The 21,092-nt window shown below is 43.0% G+C and overlaps 1 protein-coding gene across 1 annotated transcript in view; it reads right to left on the bottom strand.

The window, feature by feature from the left end:
* LOC144104952 (uncharacterized) overlaps window positions 1–21,092 on the bottom strand; it is a 51,518-nt gene that overhangs the window by 25,745 nt on the left and 4,681 nt on the right. The window contains exons 4-7 of the mRNA XM_077638181.1: window positions 19,204–19,292; window positions 18,117–18,248; window positions 9,535–9,811; window positions 1,375–1,531 (exon numbers count right to left, since the gene is read on the bottom strand). Coding sequence (XP_077494307.1) covers window positions 1,375–1,531; window positions 9,535–9,811; window positions 18,117–18,248; window positions 19,204–19,279 — 642 coding nt within the window. The 5' untranslated portion in view covers window positions 19,280–19,292. The remainder of the gene's footprint in view (window positions 1–1,374; window positions 1,532–9,534; window positions 9,812–18,116; window positions 18,249–19,203; window positions 19,293–21,092) is intronic.

The following is a 21,092-nucleotide window of genomic DNA, read 5'->3' as shown; positions in this document are numbered from 1 at the left end:
TGGATGGGGCGAAGAAGTCCCCTGCTCTACCCCCCCCCCCCCCCCCCCCCGAACGCTTCAGGTGCTTCATATACGCTTTATATCTTCGGAAAAAAATACTCAGAACTAGGCTCTTCAGCCTATGAACAATTGACCGACCGTGTACATATTTCAGTACAGTCATTCTGCCTCTGTCCATGAAAAGTTACGGGCAGATTCTAAAAAATTTTGTGCAATGCTTGCTGGTTTTTCTTTCTCTCGCTTTTGTGTCCGGGTGCAGCTGAACCATTTTATTTAATAGACGATGTGTCGTTTAACCAAGTGACCGACACATATGCTTGAAGAGACCTCACGACAGTTTTTACTGGAAGGAGCGCTTCTTAAGTGTTACAGGTGAAAAGCGCTTTTAGTGGGATAGCGAGTTTCGTCACACCTCAAGCTCATGAACAGCTCCTGGCCTAGCGGCGCCAATTTCACCACGGGCTGCAGTTTGACATTCATTTGACCAGAGCTGTTCCGCCGCCGCCAGCTTGGCGCATGCGCTCTCCGCAGCTGAGCCACCACCCGATCAGGTGACTCGTCGCGCTGCTAGCTAAGAGGAGCCCCGTGCTGGCCTAGTCAGTGCGAGTTTGGCCAATGTGAGAACGAGGCCGGGCTGTCTTCTCTGAGCGTTGCGTGGGAGCGGGAGGCTTTGAGCTGTCGTCGGAAAGCGGCGTTTGACCACTCCTCAGGTGTCGCCCAGCGAGCTGCTTCACTGCAGAGGGTCCGGAGTGCCAAGCGCGTGAAGCATTCGCTTGTATATCAATGCTTGCCAACAGTTAAGCCACAGCTCTTTTTTTGCGTTACGTTTCTTCCTCGTGAAAGGTGGGTAATTAGCCATTATACATATATATTCATGCGATATTCTTCCGACTAGAAACGTAATTTACAGTTGCTTTACTTTGGGTAAACTGTTTCGATGGTAACTGTGTGGAATGAAGTCAGCTATTTTTCGGCCACGTGATGCAAGCTGCGATAAAGTTTCTCCTGCATATTTAAGTGACTGCGACTGTTATGTCACCCTGTTACAAGAACCAGCTTGTCAGCAATATGAAGAGGACGTTATAACATCGCTTGCTTTGGCTGCTTCAAGCCGCCTAGAGTTCCATTAGAGGAAATACCCACGGCTCATCTGCGGAAACGAAACTTGACATAAAACGGCAGAATAAATACAAGAATAAATCTTCCAAGGCGTATCCCGATTAAAGGTAGCGAATCATGTTTACTAATGCGGTCCGAATGATTTAACCCAGAAGACAGGCAGTATAATATGTGTGTACACTTCTGAAAGAAGATGAGCGTGCTTACTGAGGCTTTCCCGCTATGATACTACAAGTAGTATGAGCGAAAACTCACAGAGAGGAGCTTGAGCCTGGCGTTGTTCGCCTTCAGCGCGTCAGCGGTTTCCCAAACGTGCAAGAGGCCGTAGTGGTATATCATGTCGTTCCACAGCTTTGCAAACTTTTGCTGCCCGTCGGCTGCTCTCAGGGCGTTGTAGGCTGCCTCCGCGTCGCTGCGTGACATAAGGAAACAGCAATTAGGCAAAACCAATAAGATAGACTATCGCGTGTTTTGTCCAATCAATTTGTTTGAACACTAAGAACCTGTTGCCAAAGCCACGCTAGTCTCAAAGCATCCTCCAAATCTTTTCGACCCATTTCCGCAAGGTCTGAGCGATAATTTAGCAAAGAGTATCAAGATGCTTACGGGTTTGTTCTGAAGTGCTGTTGATAGCAAAAGAACTGTACGTCATATTGTATTCGTTGTTGACCGTTACTACAGTCCCTCCTTTTGGGGCGATTTAGAGATAATTCACAAGAATAAAAGCACGAACTATAAGCGCGGTGGGAGCCGTATGACGGCAGTTGATGAACGCATCGCTCAGAATACTGATATTGTGTTTCAGCGAACACTTTCAAATATTTTCATTGATTGGCTTTTTGGGGTAAAAATATGGCTTTTTCGGCATAGTATTACCACTGTTGGTGGACACCCGAAAACCGGTTTATCGTCTTTACTAGTAAGCTGGTTAAATATTTTTTTTATAATTAACCTTTTAACTTGTATAGTTAGGCAGCTACTTCAAATAAGAGATTCGTAGCTGGTTGTTAGTAATAGTTATATCAGTTTTTGGAATTTGAAAGCGCGATTACCCTTGACGCTGTGGCCTGACAAAATTTTGCTTTTCCGACTAGTCACGTGCACTGGAGGGGTTGCTTCGCCTCCATGTTTTCAAAAGAGCATGCATTTTCAAACGGTGCAGCCAGATTTTGTCGAGCCACAGTGCCAAGGGTGATCGCGTTTTATAAATACTAAAAATAAATATGGCTATTACTGACGATCGGGTACCAATCTGATTGCAACTACGCGCCTTACCAACCTACTACTTAAGACGATTCACCGGTTTTCCTGTGTCCGCCAACACTGGTAGTGCTATGCCAAAAAAGTCATATTTTTACTCCAGAAAGCCTATTAATAAAAATTTTTTAAAGGGTTCGCTGAAACAGCCGGTACATACGACGTCATTCTCCCTAAGCGATTCTGTTCAAAGCACTAAGGCTCAGGGTAGTGAAACTCTAATGCGCCACTGAGAACGGATTGTTTTAATCTTTGACATGCTAGCCCTTTGAACGGTGGCAAGCGTTGCTCGGTCAAGATCCAGTAGTCGTTTTTTGCCGCCAAACCTAAGGCTGTCGCTTTATTGCTTGAACATAATGCTCCCCAGCATACTCGCTTGTAAAACTTTGCACCCTACATTCAGTGGGCGTTTTCAAGTGCCATCCTCTGATAAATTCCCCCTTCGTTAGAAGAGCCTTCTCTAAGGCAATTTTAAAAGTACTGATGCTGTCTTAAACCTTTCCGTTGTCACCGCGCAAGCACTGAAAACCAGCTATTTAGTTGAACAGGCACAAACACTTTTCTCCATTTCTTTTTATGTGTGATGTAAACCATATATTACAGTAAAGGACGGGCGCTAAAGCTAGCGTTCAGCTTCCCATCTCAGATAATGCGATCATTGTCGGCCCTCGGCCTCTTCCTATATATAGCAGGGGAGATATTGGAACTGCTGAAGCAAAATGCGCCGTGATGATTCGATTCGTATCAACTTTTTTGGTTGAAACGAACGTTGGAGAATGAAAAGGTCTACAGATTGCTTGTAAATTGTCTGGCTGCTGTTGTAAGAGTTAGAAAGAGTACGCTTTCAATAGCAAAAGTCCTCAAAAATAAGACTATGCCTATATTACACTAAAAGGCAAACACGAAAAGGTTGGTAAAGGCAAACATTTTATTCAATAAAGAGCTTTGCGCCCGCCGTAGAGCGAGGGGCCTGTGACTAAGGGCTCCTACAGCCTTAGCTACTTTTCTCGCCCTTTGAACCAGCCGTCTGTGGTGTCTATGGTTGAGCTGGACAGCGCGGAATCACACTGTTCATGTGTGTATGTAGTGTCCATGCTGTGCAATGAAGCCGAAGTTTGAATGAATACTTCTGCAAAAAGATATTTGTATAGGAGTCTGTCGATCAATAATTTCTTACGCCTGGTTGTTCATCCGTAGCGCGCACTTCACAATCCGTCTAAATTCTCCTTTCTCAATACGGTGTCACAGAACCACGGTAGTCAGACATTGGACATTGGATAACCCCACTTGGTTCTTCACGCAAAACCTGTGGTTACAATCCAGTCTCCGTAATAAGCGAAGCCTTAGGCTTGCCGATTGGGGTAAAATGAACAATAAAAGTGTTAGTCTGAGCAAGAAAAAAGCGCTAAAATAATTGGGTTAGCATATAAGTAGATAATCCAGTTTAGGCACCTCATTAATTGCTGTTTATTTAGAGGAAGAAGTGAATCTTAAGAATACGTGAAGTCACACTTAACAGCGTTTTTACGGTCGAAAGCAGACATATTCCTCAAATTTTCGATTGCTATTAAACAGTATAAGAGCTCGAATTTCGTAGCCTGTGCACTGATCGCTATGGATAATAAATCTCTGTTTCTAAGGTTAGCCGACTATGGCATTTTTTAATTATCATCCATAGCTATAGGTGCGTAGAGAAAGAAGTTAGAGCTCATTATTTGCTTGATGTTTCGAATTCAAAAAAGGAGCTCAAGTTCGTAGCCTACGCACTTAGAGTTATGAATATAGGACAAAAACATTAAAGTGGCTTAACTTTTCGCCAAATTTTCTCGTTCCAAATAGCTCATCCAAAAGTGAAGCAACAGAAGTCTTGTATGTCTCAGTACAATCAACAAATGTGTGGCGCTTCGGTATATCCCTAAACTTTTATGTATTGCGTGAAACATGGGTTGTTACCAAAAGCAAGCGGACTGTTTGGGGGCGCAATCTGTACAAACTAATAATAGTTCTCTAGCCTGCATTTTGTGCATCAGTACTGAGCTCAGTTTTGCTGTCAAACGTCTTCGTGTGCTCATCGTTTCAATTCAGGGAAGCAGTTACACAGAAAAAGAAATACATAAAAACAGGACACAGGCGTTCGTCTTCTGGCTATATGTGCTCCTCTTCCCTTCTGCATGGTTAGTGACCGCCGTCAATAATTCTAGACATATTTGGTCATTTGGAGAGTGTTGCATTGCAAGACACTGCTGGCCTCTAATGTTCAGCTTAAGACGCATCCCTTTTGGACTTGCCATGTTTACGAGGGTCGCGAAACGCGGCTGTTCCCCTCTCCTCTCGCATCGGAACGCGGGTGGGCCTGGATTCCCGCAGCTTGGTCACGTGACCCCGGCGTTCGAATGCGTGACTACAGCGTTCGAAAACGTGACCGTCAACTGACAACGGACCCGCCGCGGTGGCTCAGTGGTTAGGGCGCTCGACTACTGATCCGGAGTTCCCGGGTTCGAACCCCATCGCGGCGGCTGCGTTTTTCTGGAGGCAAACGCTAAGGCGCCCGTGTGCTTTGCGATGTCAGTGCACGTTAAAGATCCCCAGTTCGTCGAAATTATTCCGGAGCCCTCCACTACGGCACCTCTTCCTTCCTTTCTTCTTTCACTCCTTCCTTTATCCCTTCCCTTACGGCGCGGTTCTGGTGTCCAATGATATATGAGACAGATACTGCACCATTTCCTTCCCCTAAACCCAAATATTATTATTATTATTATTAACGGAAAACGGCAATCTTCCTCCGGAAGCGGAAGAGAGCAGCTGCTCGGGGAGTCAGTCTGTACATTCCAAGGGCCTGAGGCCCTCTTTTCTTCTATTGGGTTGACTCCTCTAAATAATAATAATAATAATAATAATAATAATAATAATTGGTTTTTGGTGGAAAGAAAATGGCGCAGTATCTGTCTCATATATCGTTGGACACCTGAACCGTGCCGTAAGGGAAGGGATAAAGGAGGGAGTGAAAGAAGAGAGGAACAAATAGGTCCGTAGTGGAGGGCTCCGGTAAAGATCCAATTGCTAACCTTCACAGAGTCTGCAGCCCGTACCTCGCAACAAGAGGTTGCTACTGCATTAGGGAATAGCCTGATTTGAACACCATGTTATCACACTAAGATTGGTCTTACTGTGCTGCAGGGAATGTACACCGCCGAGAACACGAAATTAGGGCAGTGTTCCATGTTGTAAAATGAATAATAGTAGTAAATTTGTTTTGTTGGCAATTTATTATTTTGAGTAATCTTAAAACCGTGCGCTTTAAGGCTTTCCTCTCTGTAATGCAGAACAGCCCTGAGGTTATTAATAAACGAAATGAAATTCTCACAATCATCGAATACCTTGAAATGCTAGGTTCAGCGGCTCCACGCTATACCCTTACATCGCTATGTGTGGATTATGTTGCCATGAATTTCGCTTAGCTGAAAAAGATATGATCGAAAAATTTGTTCGTTTAATTAGAGTCGAATAAATTTTAGTGGGGACTATAATTAAAACATTCGAAAACTCAGCCGTAATATACACTCTGGAGTCATTTAATGCTTTAATTTCAAGTTTCCTGAATAATTCGAAATTGTGGGAACTAGTTATATTCTTAAACTGTTCTCAAATTTAGGAAACCATGCAGAGTACTTTATTATTTAGCTATATAACGACGAGGTGCCTTTCATTTGCTCGTTAATGTCAAAGATAAAAACTCAAGATGCAAAACCGACCAAATAAATTATGTAAGCATAAGGCTTTCACTAAAACATACATTAACAAGTAAAGGGCATTAACAACAAATGTGCGCTCTCTAATGTACCACCCGCTAGCAACAAGTGGACAGTAGCACTCAGTTTAAACCTGTCCTCTGAAGAAGGCAATATAGAACTGATCGGGTTTGCGACCTCTAAATTCACTTTCGTGGTCCAGCATCCATTGCTTCAACTGTGAGCCAATGTATTTCAGCAGCGCGCCTTGGTAAACTTGCATCATAGGGGGATTACGAGTCCTCGGTCCTGAATTACTGTCCCTAGCGGCGAAATCATCTATACTGTGGTCGCCCAGCCACATTTCGACAGAATGAGCCGACCGAGCACCAAATGACTCCTGTCACCGAGGCCTACGAACTGCCATGCTGTGGGGCGCCGGCTGGACAAGGCTGAGCTGCCAGCATGACGGAGAGGTTCTATCGTAGTGGGTTTTATGATAGAAGCATACAGGAGCAGTTTCTTGCCGAACATGAGTAACGGAACCATATACACTTACGTTTCACAACGACCGTATTCAAAATAATTGTCGAGGAAATACTGGAAGCGCGCCTAATTAATCCAAGTGAGCAGCCCAGCACCGATGATAATAATGAACTAAGTGTTCTAAGTCACAATTTCTACAGGCTGTGGTCAACTCATGAAGCAGGTGCGTGGAAACATTTGTCGGAGTGCCCAGTACGGTTGCAAGCACTAGCCGGCTACTGACGACTGATGACAGCTACTCTGTCTTCTGAACGTGTGGAGGAGCAATACATTTCGCTCCGATGATCAGATGTCAAACAAGATGACTAACCACACACATTAACCACAACGTGCACTAGTGCACTCCTTCGCTCACAACAGCACGAACACTTTATGGTCTTTAAACCGCCAAGCATTCTCCAACTTGCCCATTCTCTGCACCAGCTAGCCGACTCTGCAGATAGCGCCGGTGTTAGTGGAGACGCTCAATTCCATGTTTGGGATAATTGGCTCTTGTTAAAGGGCCTCTTCGAACAAAGTGTAAAAGAGCTGACATAGCAGATAATTTCGAGAGACCAAATGAATCAACATAGAGGAAAATTGGAACCCACTGCTTGGTCAGCAACCGCCAAAAAGACGATGTCATAAAGTGAGCCGGCATGACCGCTTTGTCTTCTCTGGCGATTCTTACATCAGAACGTAAGGACTTTGTCTAAAATATGCAGCCCACCTAGTTTTATGCTTGGTCATGGAGGGTAACTTTGCATCGTCAATGCTGAGCGAAACAGAGAAAAATTCCCGCCCCGCCCTCCAGGTGGTCGTAATATATGGATGATCCAGGCAGCTAGAAGAAGACGAGTAAATGACAGGATCAACCCAAATGTTAAGAGAAATGTATAACGCACATTGAGCAGTCCCATGACGCTTTGAAGGCGCCCGCCAGTTTTTTAAGAGAAGGACCAACATCCTGCTGCTCGGCTGCAGCGCACAAGCAGCCGTCGAAAGTAGAAGACCTCTATGTATGCCCGCATGGCTGTGGCATCACGTGAGAAAATATGACGGTCCCCATGGCATCTTGCTGTAACGATACTACCGCATGTTTCCTGCTTGTTTCTCTTTGTTGTAAAAAATTCTCTTGCGCAAACTACTGGCCTATTTGCGCTCAACCACCTTCCAAAATGTAGGTTATGATAGTCTGTGTTTCTTTAAAAGTACGAGGGTGTTTCAAATGAAAACGGGAAAGTTGCATAAAATTTCGAAAAGTTGTGCGATGGAGTTTGCAGGTGGCAGTAGTGTTCCTTGAGGTTCGTAACGTGACCAACCAATGGCGGAGTGATGCGAAAACGCTGGAGGGTGTAGCAGTGTCCACAACAAGGTGGCCGCCCTACTGTGAGCATGCACCATGATTGAGCAGTGGTCGGTCATGCGTTGTTTTGTCTAGTGAAGATGTCGGACCAATCGGGATTTATCGCAGAGTGACGGCGCAGCACGGTGATTCGTGTTTGTCGTTTCAGCAAGTGTACGAGTGCTGTAGGAAGTTTAAAAGCGCTGTAACTTACGTGGAGGATGCCCCACAATTAGGGCAGGCTCACCGCGTAGTGACGCACGAAAGCATTGCATTAGTAGAGTAGCTAGTAAAGGAACACAAACGCGTATCTCTGAAGGAAATAACCATAATTTTGAAGATTAGTACTAGTTCAGCACAGAATATTGTTCACAAAGTACTGCAGTTCAGTAGAGTGCCTGCAATCGGCGCGGACGTCTACCTTTTGGAGTATTGCTACCGCTTGGCAACGCCCGACCGCATAGAGCCCGTGGGACAGCTGAGCCTATTCAGGAAATTGAATTTCAATGTCTGGTACTTCCTCATTATTCAGCAGACATGGCTCCTAGTGACTTTTATCTCTTCGGTGCAATCAAAGAAGCAACGGGAGGCAGGCAATTCAGATGCGACGAAGAAGTCAAAACCACGGTGCACGACCGGCTACACACCTGCCAAAAGAATTCTTCCATCCTGGCATCTATGCACTTCCGAGACGATGGAATACGTTTGTTCAACGTCAAAGTGACTACGACTGCTAATTTCATTTATGACTTTTCTTCATTGTTACAATGAAAAAATATTGCACTTTTAGAACTTTTTATTTGAACCACTCTCGTAATATCAGATTGCATGTTGCTTTGATTGCCAGAATTGCGAATAACTTCCCTGCACAGATGCTTCAGTCGTTTTCGCGGATTCCATGCAATTCTGGGAAGCGCCAATGTTAAATTATTAACTGGAAAACGCAGACTAGTCTATTCATCGTTCAGTGCTTCAGCCCAAATAGGCCAGCACTTTGCACAGGGAAATTTTTTAAAAGCTGGACGCAAATAGGGCACATCTCCTATACCACCGCTGTGCTAACCCGCTTTATGAGGCCTCCTTGAATGTTCTTCGCCTTTTCTGCGATTAAGCTCTTGCTTACTCCAAGTTTGAGCCGGTGGTAGTGGAGGTGTTATTGCACAGAAGGGACCAGCTTTACAGTGGCCAGCCGAAAATAGCCACTGATTGGAATTATGGTTATTGTAATACTGTTTAACAAGGCCAGTGCCCTCTAACATCTTTCAGAGTGTCTACGCTTACCCGTGTGCCTATTCTCGGAAACAAGATACGAATTATTTTACATCACATGCTCCCCTCACCAGCCAGCCCGAATATTTTGCAAGTGGTAATGTATACAGCAACGACGAGAACGAAACGCACTACATGTAGTCTGTGCCTGTCGGCTGTGCCCTGGGCGTTCTGGCGGGTTCCTACCATTGGGTAAGCAAACGATATGCATTTAACTGCCTGACCTCTGCAACGGGTTAAAGTTCAAAACTGCAGTGCAATGCGGCACGCGCCAGTGACTCTGCCACTCACACGTAGTCAAAGGAGACGCCGTATCCGGTCTTGCTGTGGGCACCCTTAGACTTGGCCCAGGCTCGGAAAGTGCCGAAGCTGTACTCGTCGTAGGCGCCGCGGAAGTCCTTCGCTCCCCTGTCGTAGTGGGCAGCCGTGTAGAAGAGCAGCGTGCAGATGCCGTCCTCCAGATCGAAGAGAGCGGAGTACGCCCTCGAAGTGACCGTGCACAGCAGCATGTCTTCGTGCGGTTTGGTCTCCAGAGGTTTAGGCTGTATGCGGGGCGTTCCCGGCGGCTCTGCAGACGACGCGCGACTGCCACGACGCTCATAAACGTGAATGGTGCAGGATCACAAGTAGAGGCTGGATAGGGCTTGAGCGAGTCTCTAACGCAAGTGCAGAGAACAAAGATCTGAAACATGACCTAGAATATAATGTGAGTAGATGTTACGAGCCTCCATTATGAATTAGTGGCTGCGGGTACCACCACACCGAGTAGGTTCTTTCATGGCAATTGTTACAGACCTATATTTATGTAGCCAACCTACTTGAAAGTGACATCTCTTGCAACACTTCCATACTGCCTACTGAGCATGCAGTCGCCTCACGCCTCGCCTTCCTTATAACTGGAACACCAGGGCCAAGTTAAGTGATTATGCCTGTATGCACATAAAGATGAATACTTGTGCGTTGAACAAACATACATAATAATTCGTTGATATGCATCGTAAACTACGCGTGAAACCTGAGTTTGCATTACAGCAACAGATCTAGGTATTGAAGCTTACCCTGCAGACAGCGATATACCTTTAAAGGAATGGAAACGAAGTAACTTGAACGTAGCTGATCAGAAGGTGTGGAAAATTTCAGTTGCGGTCCTTTACTTAAAACACCCTGTTATCGCTTGCGGCGGTGCTTCGACGAGGGCGCAGCGAACCAACTCACTAGCGGCAACTGGTGCATCGATGTTCGAAGTCTTGGAACTTCATTCTATTGAATAACGTCTAAAGGAATAAAATGCTGCGGGTGTCAGTTGCGTGATGAACCTGTTTAAAAAGCCAGCGAATATTTGATTCAAGAATCAAAACTGAATCAAGACCAGAACCTTACGCTTTTGAAATCTGCTTCGTGAAAGAAGACAAAAAGGCCACGACTGAAGGACACATCTTCATCGCGTCTTCAGACGCGCAGAGGAAGTCGAGCACTGCCATTTCAGAGATTAGTTTGCATGTTGTTCGTCTATATATACTCCTCACTGGCCGACGTCAAGGTAGAGCCAGTTTTCCCAGCAACATTCTTACTAAAGTTCTGACGCAACCATTTGTCGTACAGCATGCCGGATGGCGTCATACGATTTCTCGTTGCATATAGCGTTCCTGTGCTACTCAAGTTGAAGGCTAGATTGCGATAGGCATTCGAACCGACAACATATGTGCTTCAATTTATCGCTTCCTAGACTATATACCCCTTCCCTTAAGGCGCGATTGTGTTGTCCACTGAAGTGTGAGGCAAGTTAGATCACCATTTCCTTGCGTCAAAAATATTTTTTTGCATAATTGCTATGCAACCGTTCGTCACACAGCATTGCCGCTGATGTAATGCGCGCACATGTGTGTGTGGATCGGTTCCGTGCACCAAGCGACAGTAACATTTCCGCATTTTCTCACGTAAGCAATCAAGTGTATCTGCAATATTTTTATTTTTTATTGTAATCTATGTAGTTCTATTTTGTTTTCATTTGGTTTGTGTTGATTTTTGTTTACCACAAGACATACACGGCCTAAATTTAATCATGTCGAACGGACGTGCGTTGATGTCCTACGGGTGCTTGTCTGACTCGCGACCCAAGGATGAAAGGTTGGATTATCTCCTAAATTTACTGATTTTTATTCTCACCGAAAAACAGCGCGCTTACGCGGGAGACGAGAAAGGAGACACGCACACACACAGCGCTGACTTACAAGTGCAGGTTTTATTGCATTGCTCACAATAAATACTAGAAAGGAAAAAACACAGTGGAAAAGCGAGGAACAATTCCTTCTGTCGCATTATATCGTCATTGAGATTCAAGACATTGAATCTCTTTTCTTGTCAATGCCATCGATGGTGTGCTAACGCATGACGCGGCTTTCCTATCTATGATGAAAGCTTCATACAGCTCGCGCTTGTGCTGGCGATTATATCGCCTCAAAATCTGGCTTCGTCCAAAGTTAGGTGTGCAGTGACAGCCATACACGTGTTTTGCCAGCGTGCTGCCGTATCCCGTGCGGATGTTAGCGGCGTGCTCTCGTAAACGGTCGTTTATGCAACGTCCACTTTGGCCCACATACGATGCACCACATGACAGCGGGATCTCGTAAATTACCTCCGTGTCACAGGTGGTGAACATTTGTTCATGCTTCTTACTGCAACGCGCTGGTTTAGGGGCATCTTCGTTCACCAATCTGCAAAGCAAATTGAGCTAATAATTGCGTCCAATTATTATGTTTTTATTCCGTTTACAGTTTTAATACATTTAATTTCTCAGTCTACTTCATACACATTTTTTTGTTTTCCATACGGCACATAAGGCCTCCTTTTCAGCATGTCAAACAAACCCACCTGCGTGGTCTAGGGATTGCGTGTGAAACTTGCAATCCATAGGCCAGCGGCTCTATTCTTGACTAGTTTTCGTAATTTTTTATTTAGCGTAGTTTAGCTACTTTTTGTACTTGCATGCCTCTTTGAGGTTTAGCTAATGTTGCGAACATATAATATCAATTTATGTAAAGTTTAATCACGTTCCCAATCGGCATCTCCACCTGCTACGTCAAATCTTTTCTACGAATTCGGAACTGCAGTGAATTACATTGCTGTTCAAAGGAAACAAAAGTAGGCAAAAAAGCCAAGCGACTGCAGAGGAAAGAGCAAGACACGACGCAGGTTAAATAGGGAAATAAAAAGGCCAGCGAAAGAAAGCAAATTCTGTCCTGATAGCACTGATAGGCGACGAAGGCTCAGCTTTCTCACGATGAAAGAGACAAAAAATGGAAGCACGTCTCAAAAAATAAAGAACTAAATATCCTCGGTCAAGGAGAAATAGAACAGTCAAGTGACCGCTGTATGGCTCATGTTGCGATACCAGTAAAAGTTGACCAAAAATTTTCTTAAACTAAATTGGCGTTCTTGGTAAGAAGAATCAGTGATGGAATCAACAAATTCAAAATGCTGACAGGAACAGTCTGGGGATAGAGGACTTTGTGATACAGCAGACTTTTAGTTACTGAGTAATTTAGGAGTTAAATATTTGTGTGCCTAAGCAGAAGACAAAATAAGTGAAGGTATCTCATCATAACATTCCGAACTGATAAAACGCGGAGGCCAACATATTTATAATTTCAAAAACTTCAAACATAACTTCAAAAAACTAATTAATGAACTTTCCTCAAACATGTTGAAAGCGCTGTTGAATGCAATGGAAACAGTGGTATCATCTAAAAAAATTTCGGACATCTCGCTGCAGGATGGAACTGACGGCTATGACGGGAAAAAAATCATTCCAACGTAAAATCTGTGCGACCGAGTATAATAACTTCGGATACTTATCGGCTGGCATTGAAAGCAGCCAAACAAAGGAAATTCAGATGGATACAGATAAAAACTGAAGGGAACACTTATGCACCCTCTAAAGTGTATGACTTGATCGCGTTAATATATTTACCCTATGTGAGATAATGAGACACATACGTCCCACTTTATTCTTCAGGCTGAAGGCAGTTGGACGCAGGAGTCCCACGTTTGCTATGCTTCCACCTATTTTACGGCTTAATGTTTTTAATGGGTTCAGCAGCGTCGACTAGATGAGGCGCTTCGGAATATTGTGGACGGCTCTGATCGTTGGTTGGCACCGAAGTTATAATTATTCGGAACAACCTGCCTTCCCCGCCACTGTCCATAAATTTGGAGGGGGAGGAGTGACAAACTTCTCCATTCCCTGTGCCAAAGATGAGATTCCACTCATGACCGGCGATAGTGGTAACGCCTGATAAGCCGTTGACAGGAGGCATGAGACACATACCAGTTCCATAAGAAACCCCTGTACTTATGCAAGGAACAATAACAAAATATTACAGAACCAAACCCAACAAAGTAGCTTCCGTAGAAAAGCGCGACACAAAAAAACAAGTAGCAAATGAGTAGGAGAACACTAGGATTAACACAAAAAGAATGAAACCTCAGGGCGATCACTATACATAAATGCTACGAGAAAGAACGCTACACAAAACAATAAGACGAGAAACAGCGACCATCAACAAAAATAAAAAAAGTTCAAGCAACTGTGGAGAAACGGTGGTTAGCTGCAAGGTGGCAAGGTCCGGCCGCAGGGAGCGTCGGGCTGCGGATGCTTTGCGAAAAACATGTTCGCGAAAAACAGTGGAACCTCGGCTACCTGGGCGGCAAAAGTAACAGAAAGACAGAACGTTCACCATTTTTTTCTGCATGGAAAGGAACAACTCTAGAACACAATATGCACTTGCTCTGATTTGATTTGAGATAACAAATAATAAGAGTAAAGGAATTTTTTAATCATGCTGAAAATTTGACTGGACTTTTAAGTGCTTGTTTCCAAACGTCGCATGCAGAGTTCATTATTGGAAGATAAAATGTCTATTGCAAAATATTCAGAACCACCAGCAACAACAAGCGCCCCCGAATGAAAAAAGAGAGCAAAAGAATGCGCAAAGATGGTTGGCGTGTTAGATGAAGTGCAGCTCATCGGCAATTAAAATTGGCGGTGGTTTAGCTTTGGGTAAACCTGGTGTGACGCGATAGCTACAGCTGGCAGGGTGGAACTTGCACAGTTGATTGCGAAGTCAGTCTTTCACCGCTCCGTTTCCCGGTACGTTCCTTCATCACTTGACACGGCACATGCGCACAGCTTTAGCAGCTCGGTTTCGCTGGCGCCGCGTCGCCGGTAGCAGCAGCTGCTCCGCACCACGTGACCAGCCACATGGCTGGTCTCCTGACCAATCACGTGACGAGCTACGGAGGCGTGCCGCCGGCAGCTGCTCCGCACCATGTGACCAACCACGTGACAGCGTAGCGGCGCAGCCACGTGATGGCGGCGCCACCACGCTAAAACTCTAAATGCTACCGTAATGCAGCTATCGCTACAAATACAACCTTGCGAAAGTAGAACAAAGGATCACATGCCACGTAGCACCTCGTGCCTCGTCGTCTTCCATGTAACACAAATCAGTCAATAAACTGTCACCTTCCACGGTGGTGAGGTTCCTCACAATCCGGTGGGAGGGGTGTGATGACGCAACAAGGTCAGGACACGTACGAGGCCAACCGGGTTTCTTCGCCGGGGATTTTAGCTCACAACGCCGACGACAACGACGCCGGATTTTGTGCAGAACGGGAGCCTTAACACTGTTGCGTTGATAATAGGACGATAGAACTTTATAATTGGTTTAGTAATGGTAGGCGCTTATATGATAGTCCATTCGTGGTGAAAAACTAGAGAGAATGTTCACTACAATCGAACCATGCTGTGCGAAAGCCGTGGGTTCAAGCCCCAGTCGCGGAGATTGATGTGGTTTCCGCTTGTATTTTTTTCTATGGTCACTAGGTGTGCATGTAAGATATGATTCTACTAGCCTCTGACCGTCCGGTTTAGTTTAGTGCTTTCGCGATCAATCCATAAAATAGAGAGGACGAGGAACATACAACTTTTGTCAAAAGTTTGGAGCCCAGAGTATTTGGTATTCGTTCACATCGTGTGGCTGGTAATAGCTCCGGAGTATTACAAATCTGCTTTGAGAAAGATTTCCGGTCCCGCTTCCTCCAATAGGTACGATTTTCATGGAAGCAACAGGAGCCGACTACAGGCAGTAGAATGAAATCTCCTGGACTCTAAGGTTTCTCGAATGCTGTGCGTGCGTTTTAACCTTCTTAGGCATCAGCGGTACGTATGACCGTTTAAATAGCGATCTTCTGAGGGGAGCACACAAGGTAACTGAATTACCAAAAAAAATATTTTCTTCTAAGGTGTACTTGCATGGCAATGAACAAGGTAGGCAATATCAAGTCGCCTAGGCTGCACCTGCCATGAAAAATTCGTTGGCTGATTGTTGAGTAGAGGCACATGGGTGCAATGCATGCGGATATTTGTGTTCAATCTGAGAGCCAGTGGTATTTAAAACGTTTTGTTAATATTTGCAGAGCATGGTCGAGATGCTGTAGGTTTTACTTTTATCGCGAATAAGTCAGGCTTGACGACAGGCAACAATTCCACTGATCGAAAGAATATTCTTTAAGACCATCAGATACGCAAGCGGAAAAAATAGTCGTATATCTGGGTATGCGAGCACGAAAATAATGTATGTGAAAAAGCACAGAGCCCCAGAAAGGAAGGGCGAAGAGATACCGCTATATAAGCATTGAACGTATTTATTCAAAATCTGGCAGTGTCCACCTAGCTGACGATAGGAACACTAACTCACACTTATGGCCCATGGTTTCGAGATAATGAGCGAATTTGTGCAAGGCGTGAGTAAAAGTCGATTGGAAGATTGGTGGCTTAAAAGAGGACAGTAAAATGAAATTTAAAAAAAATCAACCTTGAGGGTGCTTAAGCCTTGAAGTTTTCCTTTCTAAAAAGATTTATCCAAAAATATTGGACAGACTTCTCAGGTGAATTTAGGCGAAAAACAGGAGCAAATTCGCACCCCGCTGGGGCTCTGTTAGAAAGGGTCCTGAGATACGGTGATAGGCCCTCATGCGCTCAGTTCGCGAGGCCACCACGGAGACTCGACAGGCACTAATGCCTGGGAAGGGCCAGGGCTGGCTCAACTTTCAGAAAGTAGAGGGAGGTAAGTGATGATCAGAGGACTGACAGACAAAGCCAAGTTAGAAATTAGAATAAGGTCAGAAAGTGAACAAGAAATTTCAATCTACATGTATTGATGTATATTGTTAGATTAGTTAGTTCGAAATTATCGCTATTGTGAGAAAAGTACCATGTAATTCATTATATCTATTTATCCTTCCATCAGTCAGTCACTCTATCTACGTAGCTATCTAACAACCTGTCTATCAGTCTATCAATTAATTTTATCTATCTATCTATTTATCAGTCTATCAGTCAATCAATCAATAAATCTATCAATCCGTCAATCTATCTATCTATTAATCAATCAATCTATCTATCAATCTACCAATCTGTCAATCTATCAATCAGTCAATCAGGCTACCTATCCTATCCTATCCGAACCTATACTTACCTATCCTATACTAACCTATCCTAACCTAATCTCAGCTAACCTAACCTACCCTTACCTTACCTTACCTATCCTTACCTAACCTAACCTAACCTAATCTAACCTAACCTAACCTACCCTTACCTTACCCTACCTACCCCTACCTTACCTACACTTTATCTATCTATCTATCTATCTATCTATCTATCTATCTATCTATCTATCTATCTATCTATCTATCTATCTATCTATCTATCTATCTATCTATCTATCTATCTATCTATCTATCTATCTATCTATCTATCTATCTATCTATCTATCTATCTATCTATCTATCTATCTATCTATCTATCTATCTATCTATCTATCTATCTATCTATCTATCTATCTATCTATCTATCTATCTATCTATCTATCTATCTATCTATCTATCTATCTATCTATCTATCTATCTATCTATCTATCTATCTATCTATCTATCTATCTATCTATCTATCTATCTATCTATCTATCTATCTATCTATCTATCTATCTATCTATCTATCTATCTATCTATCTATCTATCTATCTATCTATCTATCTATCTATCTATCTATCTATCTATCTATCTATCTATCTATCTATCTATCTATCTATCTATCTATCTATATCTATCTATCTATCTATCTATCTATCTATCTATCTATCTATCTATCTATCTATCTATCTATCTATCTATCTATCTCTATCTATCTATCTATATATATCTATCTATCTATCTATCTATCTATCTATCTATCTATCTATCTATCTATCTATCTATCTATCTATCTATCTATCTATCTATCTATCTATCTATCTATCTATCTATCTATCTATCTATCTATCTATATCTATCTATCTATCTATCTATCTATATCTATCTATCTATCTATCTATCTATCTATCTATCTATCTATCTATATCTATCTATCTATCTATCTATCTATCTATCTATCTATCTATCTATCTATCTATCTATCTATCTATCTATCTATCTATCTATCTATCTATCTATCTATCTATCTATCTATCTATCTATCTATCTATCTATCTATCTATCTATCTATCTATATCTATCTATCTATCTATATCTATCTATCTATCTATCTATCTATCTATCTATCTATCTATCTATCTATCTATCTATCTATCTATCTATCTATCTATCAATAAATCTATCAATCTATCTATCAATGCATCGATTTATTCGCTCATTTATCGATCTATCTATAGGCTCTAATCTTGTCTGTCATTCTGCCTAAATATATTTGGGGCACTTCAACAGCAGAAACAAAATAATAATATGTAGAATATTCCACAACCTCTTGCATTCCTCACCCTGGAAATCGTCAGGGGTCGGTGACGTTGTTATGGGCGGTGGTGTGGCATCCGTCTGCTGGGGGTTTACTGACCCGGAGGGCCCAGACGGAACATCAGGAACCATTCTGTCATCCATTGTCGATACTTCGACTGCGCAAAGGCCGCAAAAAACCGCACACGTTTCAGATTTTTAATGCTAAGAATTAGTGTACTGCTCCAGTCGCAATCCATCGTCCTATCTGAGCACCATTGACCAAATCAGCTTTCTGAAAGCCTTGTTTGGAAATTGCGCAGTTAGGATCTCATGATTTCGCTACCACGTGAGGAGATCAAGTGCAGCACTCGTAGAATTATTTAACAGGCTATAGAATTAATCGATGACGTGTAATGTAAACCTGAATTTGTAAGACTTACATTATTTGTTTACAACTGTGCACATTTTGAGCAAACAACAGGAGGAGATAGGGCATAAAAGCCACTGGTGCTCCTTGCAGCGCTCTTCTCTTTTTGCGCTGGGAACATGTACGGGAAGTACAGGCCCGCCGAAATTTAGTGTGGTTCACAGCTAACGATTCACGACTTGCCTTGACCAGTTTAAAATACATATGCACGTTAAAGCTCACGCAACGGCTTGAGCTACATTGCATTGCACGAAAGCTTGAAATGTATAGGGAATATTATCAATGTACTGTAAGTATCGAACATCTTGAGGGTCGTGCAATCTGCATGTGGTGTCTTTATCCTTCGCGACACAAAGTGCAAAGTGCTGAAACATCAAGAGTTTTCAATTTGGCCGGTGCGTCTAAAATATAAAAAACAGCGAAATAGTCTATATCAGGGAATGAATAAAGAAGTTAGACGGGCAATACGAAACCTAGAAAAACCATACCCGCTCCAGACTATTGCCACCGCAGTCCCTTACGCAAGCACTGAGGCCATATTCTGGACCATATCAAAACGCGGATAGAGACTCTCCATATAACACATGTTATTACTAAGACAATCTACTTTAGTTTCTTATAGAGTTTCTTTTGCATATCTAGGGTGGTTGTTAGAAGCAAACAGTGCATGCTTAGCTAACAAGAGAACGAATCATGTCGCTCACTTTCTGTTGTAAAATGGACGATCGTCACGGCGCCGACTGTCCCGAACAAGAAGAGCAGAAGACCCAGACCCATCATGAACTTTCTGCGGCTGAAACAAAACAGAAGGTAACGCAAAGCAGGCGTGTGGTTCGTCGCGCCTGACGCTTCAAATCTTATCATAAATGAAGCACGTCCTAGCTGCAGACGCTTAGTTACCTTAAAGCGCAAGTTGACCATACCGTTATGAAAGTAGGCAGAGGACAGTGCAGGTTAAACGCCGTTGGAGAATTCGAGGAACCATGTAACAAGAACGATAATGAAGTAGCTGCAATAAAGTTGTCGGTTCATATCTACTCATTCATGCGTTACGGTCATTTCCCACTGCCGCACAACTTTTTTACGAATGTCCTTAGGAATATCGTTAGTTAATGAATATACTTCAAAAGAAAAGTATTTAACAGGTGTACCTTAACAGTACTCGTGTAAGGGGTAGAAACGAGGAGGATAACGGAAATTATACAGTCTAAATTGAGGACAATGCAGCGAGATATGGAACGGGAAGTAATGAGTGTAGCGAGTCAGGAAGAAGGCAGAGTGGGTGAGGAAGCAAACGAAGGCTTCTGATATGTTGGTCGAAATAAGGTGGAAGGAATGGTGGCCATGACTGTCGCGGCACGTGGTTCATTGAAGAAATACGAGGGAAGTTCTTGAGCTGCAGTGGGCGAAGCCAGGCTGATGGTTATGTTTTGACAATGATGCGCAGGAAGCCAATGGTCATCAGAACCATATAAAGTACAGTGGAGTGTTTTTAAATTGATGCTGTTGATAAATTTCAAAATATCACCGTAAATATTTTATCGCTTGATTCGCAGGTCGTGAGTCCGGATTCGACTAGCGGCATGTTGTTTTTCCTTCTTTCTGTGCATACTTCGCACACAAAGAACAAAAAGAAAGGCTATATACGCTACACTAGAAAGCAAAAAAAAGCAGCAATAGTTTGTTTCCAAACAAGCTAGATTAAGCAGTAATCTTCGAGTAAAATTCTCGTTAGCACGTGAGAGGAAAACAAGCATGTCCTTTCGTATAGAGCAAAAAAGGTGCAAACTAAGGGGTCAATTTATAAACGGTGGGAAACTGCTAACAGCAGCCTGCAATTGCGTAAGAAAAAGGTTGATCTCCATGAAATAGCAACAAAAAAAAACAAAACGGAAAAATAAAAAATGCATGTATTCTTAAATATGTAGTTGAATGAAGGAAATCATGCAAAGGAAGTTTATGCAGACAGAATTCATTGAGATCTTTGTAGAAGTTGAAGAGCATTTTTTAGTGACCAGAATATTGTTCGATATTTTAGCACAAGTGCATTAACTATAATACCTGTTTACCTTAAATGTTGTTCTTAAGAGGCGGATTTGTGTTACATAATTTGGCATTTCAGTTGTGGCGAGCTGAAGCGTGAAACAGTGTAGGTGGAAATGAATGATTAATCACCAAGGCATTATACGCACTCTCTTCTATCCTGAGGTCGTGCAACTGATCGAGAGGTAAAATTTTTGCTGAGACGACAACGTCTTGTTTGGGACACTGTAAGAAGTTTGTATTCCAAAGGCGTGTTTTTGTAATTATCTTATGAGATTTATATAGGTTTTGTATCTACATCCCCAAGTTTCGACAATTGCCAAATAAAGCCGGATAAAAAATGCGGAATAAATCAATTTCAAAATAATTCCGTGTTTGCGAGAAGGCATCAGCAGTCATTTGTTCCTGCCAATTCAAATTGTTATGAAAAATTACTGTAAGGTATTTAATGAGTTTGTTCCGGAAGGCTGTGTTTAATAATTACTTGAAATCTGCCTGTACAGATTTTTTTGCAGAGAATGAAAAATAACCTGCTTAGTTTTCCGAGCAC

This window comes from Amblyomma americanum, chromosome 9 (assembly GCF_052857255.1).
Source record: "Amblyomma americanum isolate KBUSLIRL-KWMA chromosome 9, ASM5285725v1, whole genome shotgun sequence".
Classification (NCBI taxonomy): domain Eukaryota; kingdom Metazoa; phylum Arthropoda; class Arachnida; order Ixodida; family Ixodidae; genus Amblyomma; species Amblyomma americanum.
This window is presented reverse-complemented; position numbering and strand designations above follow the sequence as displayed.